The sequence below is a fragment of the Rhincodon typus genome, chromosome 35, assembly GCF_021869965.1.
Source record: "Rhincodon typus isolate 14 chromosome 35, sRhiTyp1.1, whole genome shotgun sequence".
Taxonomy (NCBI): Eukaryota; Metazoa; Chordata; class Chondrichthyes; order Orectolobiformes; family Rhincodontidae; genus Rhincodon; species Rhincodon typus.
Genome location: NC_063366.1, coordinates 22407001 through 22413000, shown reverse-complemented (window position 1 = coordinate 22413000; position 6000 = coordinate 22407001). Strand labels below are relative to the sequence as shown.

The 6000-nt window shown below is 47.0% G+C and overlaps 2 protein-coding genes across 2 annotated transcripts in view; one reads left to right on the top strand and one right to left on the bottom strand.

The window, feature by feature from the left end:
* The window catches only part of LOC109916901 (lymphotoxin-alpha-like), a 4103-nt gene extending 1347 nt beyond the window's left edge, over nucleotides 1-2756 (top strand). Inside the window, exons 3-4 of the mRNA XM_020516657.2 lie at nucleotides 248-313; nucleotides 1692-2756. Of these exons, the coding sequence (XP_020372246.1) occupies nucleotides 248-313; nucleotides 1692-2107 (482 nt within the window). The 3' untranslated portion in view covers nucleotides 2108-2756. The remainder of the gene's footprint in view (nucleotides 1-247; nucleotides 314-1691) is intronic.
* Nucleotides 1-6000, bottom strand: part of LOC109938303 (zinc-binding protein A33-like) — a 246902-nt gene that overhangs the window by 62354 nt on the left and 178548 nt on the right. The gene's annotated exons all lie outside the window — the stretch shown is intronic.

Genomic DNA, 6000 nt, shown 5'->3' with positions numbered 1-6000 from the left:
CTGCCTGTCTCTCTTTGCCGCTGCCTGTCTCTCTTTGCCGCTGCCTGTCTGTCTCTCTTTGTCTGCCTTTATCTTTCTCTCTGACTGTGCATTTCTCTCTCTCTGTCTCTCTCCATCCCCTCCCACCTGGCAGCCACTGCCTCTAGATGTGGATGCACACATGAACACCTCCCCCTCTCTGTGTCTGTCAGTCTGCGCTCTGAGAGTGATACAACAGGGATTGAGTTTCCATCTTTTCCATTTCCAGGTTTGCCTCATCTCATGAAGCGGGTGGGGAGTGACCCACGGCCAAGAATTGCAGCTCACCTGACAGGTATTTGTTCAGATTAGCTGACGTTTCACGGGTTGCTGAAGGCTGGGTTTATTAACCTTCGTAATGATAGGCAGCGCAAGCAGCATATCACTACACAGATCGGTGTATGTTTACTGTAACTGTAGAATGTTAACCTCAGATGTCGTTGGTCGCTAGCCTCGGGATATGACAGTTTCCTCTCCCTCCACCTCCTTCTGTGGTGTCTGCTTTCCTGCCCCTCCATCTCTGGCTCCCCCTCAGCAGCTGCCCTCTGGCGTTCACTGCTGAGCACTGACGGTCTCTGGGCTCTTCCACCATCTGAACTGAAGTAGTGAGTTACCTGCTCTCCTGTAATTACATACTGATGGCATAGAGAGGAACGAAGGCTGACCAGATTGATGCTTTATTTTCTGTAAAATGTAAAAAAAAAAAAAGTGCATTTATCATAGTGCCTTCACATGTTTTTATCTTCTGGGTGGCCAGCATAGATAAGATGGGCCAAAAGGCTCCCTTCTATTCTGTCACTATTCTTTGATTCTTGGATGCCTCAAAGTACTTTAAAGACATTTGATGTACTCCTGGGAGTGCAGTCAGTGTCAGGAGTAGGTTGAGTTGTGTCTCAGGACCAAGCAAAGTGAAACAGATTCTCGGATGTCCGAATTTGAATGGGCTGTAGGTTCTATACCTCCACCCCAGTCTGTTACACTCTCCACCCCACTGTCCCAAAAACTCTCCCTGGAAAATCTTGCTGAACTGGCTCCCACTCAGCAATACCATTGTATGACCCAAAGCCAAGAGGTTTGTCAAAGCGGTGCTTTAGCTGAGGGATCCATTGGGTGCTAGATCTGGACACGTTGGGCTGAATGGCTCTTTCCCACACACTACAATTGCTGTCTTGCATGGATTTTAAACAGCGAGATGGATGAAGAAAAGGGCCAAGGTCTGAGGGTGAAGTTGGGTGTTGAAGGGGAGGAGTAAAGGACCATTGTGTCCAAGTGCCCCTCATGTCTGGGAGAGAGTGATCTCCTGGCATTGTGGCACTTGGTTAGGGCAGTAGAAGGCACTGTGCCCTTCCCAGTGCAATTGGGTTCAACTGGAATAGGAGGGTGAAAGACTGCGGGTACTGGAGATGCCTCCTTAAGTTTAGAAGTTGTTGGAAGTACTCAGCACATCTGGCAGCATCTGTGTGGAGAGAAGCAGACCTCCAGATCTGAGCTGGCGGATGCCTTTACCTGTCAATGTTTCATCCTCTCATCCAACAACAACAAAAAGTGCATGTCCCCTCCCCTAATGTAGGGGTCATGTTGGGAAGGGTGTGGAACTGGGAATAAGATCGTGATAAGTGACACTCGTTTTTTTCTTCTCTCCCTCTCCTCTCTCTTTCCCCTCTCGTTCCCAGCCAATCCCATTCCCCTGGTGTCCGACAAACTGACATGGCAGGAGCAAGCGGGCATCGCGTTCTCCTACGGCGTTGAGTTCTCAAACAACAGCCTCCTGATCAAGAAACCAGGCTTTTACTTCATCTACACACAGGTGGTCTTCCACTACGACCAGTGTGAGGAGAGCACCATCTTCCTGAGTCACGATGTTCACAAGCTCTCCTTGGCCTATCCAGAAGAGACCATCCTGCTCAGGGCCACAAAGTCCGTCTGCCACCACGGCAGCCACTCTGACCCCTGGTTCAAGACCTCCTACCAGGGTGCCATCTTTGAGTTTGAGGCAGGCGACCGGATCTTCTCACGGGTCTCCGAGAACGTGGTCAAGTACTTGGACAAGACGGAAGGCAAGACCTTCTTTGGAATCTTTGCCCTGTGAAGGGCTTTCTCCCCCTGACGTGTCTATGTTTGTTGTTTTCTAGAATTCAGTGATTTCTTTTGGGATGACTGGTCGGGGCTGAGGGGAGATGGCAGTCTCACGGTTGTGCTGGCTCTGACAGTCCCACAGGAAGTGGGTGGGGGTGATATTCGAGCAAGAGCAGGCATCTTTCATTATCTCAAGGGGTGGAATGTGGGGGGTGGTGGGAGTGATGGATGTGAGGAGAGCCAGCACAGGCATGATGGGTCAAATGGCCTTCTGTAATTACAATATGTACAGTTGAGAAGGGGTCATGGCGTGGTTGGGAGGGAGGCAGTAGGTGGGAGACGTGATACTGAAATCACTGGAGCCCAATCCCTGGGAGCAGAACCACACTCTGCTTCTCCCCCCCCGCAACCCCCCCAATAGGTGGATAAATGGTCCAGATGCCAATGTCAAAGCTTACAAGGCTATGGGCCAAGTGCTAGAAAATGGGATTACAATCGTTAAGTGGTTGCATGGAATCAATGGGCCAAGGAGCTTTTTTTTTGAGCTGCAAACCGCTGTGACCCACTGGGGCAGACGTGCTTCCAGCATTAGCTTACACCCTGTACCTTCCCACTTTCTATCCCCCCCCTCCACCCCTTTTTCTAGCACCCCTTCCTCCTCCCCTCCCCCCACCCTCTGTTCCTCATTGACATCTTTGATTGGAAAGGTTCCGATGGGTGATCTCAGCCAATGATGGCTAACTTCAAAAGTTAACTTTAAAAAGTTAATACTTCTCAATGTCCCACTCACTTCTGAGTTGACCGTGGCTGAATTAGTTTGGTTACCTTGAGCTAAAGGACGTGGACTGGTATCCATAATTCTACCCCTATCCTCCACTCCCTGAAACAGGCCTGCATCCTTCGAACTATCTGCTGTAGCACCTCACAAGAGGTTACTGATAATACAAGGGATTTTCCCAGGGTTGATATAGAGAAGCTGTTGGTCCTTGCAGGTGAGACGGGATGTAGGGGCCTGCAATCTAACAGAGCCACTAATGAATCCAATGGGCAATTGGGCAGAAGCTTGGCAGCTCAGGGACTGGCCAGAATGTAGAACTCGGTGTCGCTGAGAGTGGGTGATGTGTTTGTTTGTATTTAAGAGGAAGCTAGATTCGGACATGAGAGAGAAGGGATACTCTGAGGGGATTAAGTTAAGAAATATGGACCGGGCAAGGAGGTTACATGGAGCGGTAGAGTAAAATGCCTTTTATTTTGCCTGCTGTATGTGAGATTCCTTTTATCAAAGACAGATGGCCCACCCCCTCCCGACCGTAATGACCATCTGAAGGAACAATTGTGCAATAATTGAGCTCTGAATAAGCTGATGTGTTAAAAAGATTGTTTGGAAAACCTCTGCAGTGCACATGCTTAAACTGCTATGTTTTAATTTATGACAAATGTTATTTCATCTGAGAATCCCCGGGGATACACTAATGCCAATGTGCCTGGAGTTACTTGGTGAGAGGCTCAGCCTAAACCAGTCCTTAAACAGCCTGATATCTCAGAAATACTGGGCTGTGTGCCAGTCAAACATGCAATGGCACTAAGTCTCATATTAAAAACGTCTGCCTCAAAAATGTACTCATTATACACATGTAAATCATTATTGCTTCTTCTGTGAGTGAGTTAGTATCATCTTTAATTTATTGTTGGGCGCTGTGATTTTATTGCAAAGCCATTGTGAATCGAATGTAACCCATGCTTGTTAAAGCATTTTGTGACTGGCCCTGTGACAGCACACAATGACTGATTAGTCTGCACTGTCCACTTGCTCTGCATCCTTTGCAAAAACCAAATCCATTGACTGCTACACACACACACACACACACCCTTATCAGTCCTGAATGTGGCAACTCCAAGATTGTCATCTGATCAGTAACCTTTTATCTTGTGTGTCTCTCCCCTTCTTTTCTGTTGAATCAAAGGTCATTCTGTAAAACCATTAGTTATCAGAATTCTGTGTAACCTTCCTCCTAATTTGATCCCTACTGTACTGAAACCAAGATTTACTTTCTGTGTGCAGAAAGCTGGACCTGTACTTATTGCCCTTCTATGATTGCCTTCATGACTATGACTCATTGGCTCGCTGGGCCACTCAGAGGGCAATTATGAATCACCCACCTTGCTGTGAGATGGGAGTCACAAAATGGCCAGATTGGGCAAAGAAGGTAGATTTCCTTTCTGAAAGGACTGGGTGGGTCATTGACAGCCCCCAGTTGTTTCATGGTCCCTATCCCAGGGACACTTTTTTTTTGTTCAAAACATTTGTGTTAATGCTGAGAATTTAAACTCCTTGGATGACGTGTTGGGATTCGAACTAGTAGCCGCTAACAGAACTCGTGTTCATTACACCATCACCTTGACTGAGTCACTCCCCTCCTCGGGGCTTCTGACCAAGTCACCTCCTCTCCTGCTTCCACACATACAATAAGATTCATGTTTGGGGTCAGCTTACTGTACTTCTCTGCAGGGTAGTTTTGCCCCACTCCATGGAACCTGGCCCCCCACACACGAGCATCTTAGAACAGAAAACAAGTCCCCTTTTTGCAAAAGCACCGATTTCTCCCGCACCCTAACCCTGGGGATATTCTTCACCTTCCAGAGCCGATAGTCCGGAATGCTGGGAATCCAATTGGCAACTGGCTCTGTGTTTGGGATCTGTTGGAGACCTGAGTGAAATGCACAAATATTTCCAGTTAGATGTGCAAGCCAACAATGAACAATGTATCTGTGGCAGGTAGAAGGCAATGAGTTGTGTTAAAACATAGTCTTCGTGATTGTGGATTTTAAACACTTGCTTCAATTTCACTGGGAACAGTCGAATTATTTTGGAATGTATTTAATAATAAGGACCTTTTATTTATTTATTTTTATTCAATAAAGTATTTTGATACAAAAGAGGGCCTTCTCTCTCTCTCTCTCTCTCTCTCTCTCTCTCTGCTTGCTGACGGTGTTTGCCTTCTCGCAGGATATCGTGAGGGGAGACTCTCTCCTGGTTTCCTCACAGCTTCGTACTGAGCTTCACTGCAGGAGGAACACATTGTACCTTCACTGCTACCTCCCCGACTCTCAGCATTAGAGTCAGAGAGGTCTGCAATTCAGAAAGTGGCCCTTCGGCCCATTGAGTCTGCGCCAATCAAAAACGAGCACCTAAACTATTCCAATCCCATCATTTGGCCCATTACCTTGTGCACCTTGGCATCACAAGTGCACACGTAAATACTTTTTAAATATTATGAAGGTTTCTGCCTCTAACCCACATAGAGGTCCTGACAGTTTCCAAGAACCTAAGAGGTAGGAGCAGGAGATCCCTTGAGCTTATTCTACCATAACACGTGATCTTAGAGTCATACAGCTGTACAGCATAGAAACAGACCCTTTGGTCCAAATCATCTATGTCAACCAGATATCTTAAATTAATCTAGTCCCATTTGCCAGCATTTGGTCCATATCCCTCTTAAACCCTTCCTATTCATATACCCATCCAGATGCCTTTTAAATGTGGTAATTGTATCAGCGTCCACCACTTCCTCTAGCAATTCATTCCATACGCACACCACCCTCTGCGTGAAAAAGTTCCTCCTTAGGTTCCTTTTAAATCTTTCCCCTCTCACCTTAAAACTATGCCCTCCAGTTTTGGACTCCACTACCCTGGGGAAAATACCTTGAATTCACTCTATCGATGCCCCTAATGATGTTATAAACTTCTATAAGGTCACCCCTCGGCCTCCAACACTCCAGGGAAGATAGCCCCAGCCTATTCAGCCCCTCCCTGTAGCTGAAATCCTCCAACCCTGGGCAATAACCTTGTAAATCTTTTCTGAACCCTTTTCAAGTTTCACAACATCTTTGCTATAGCAGGGAGAC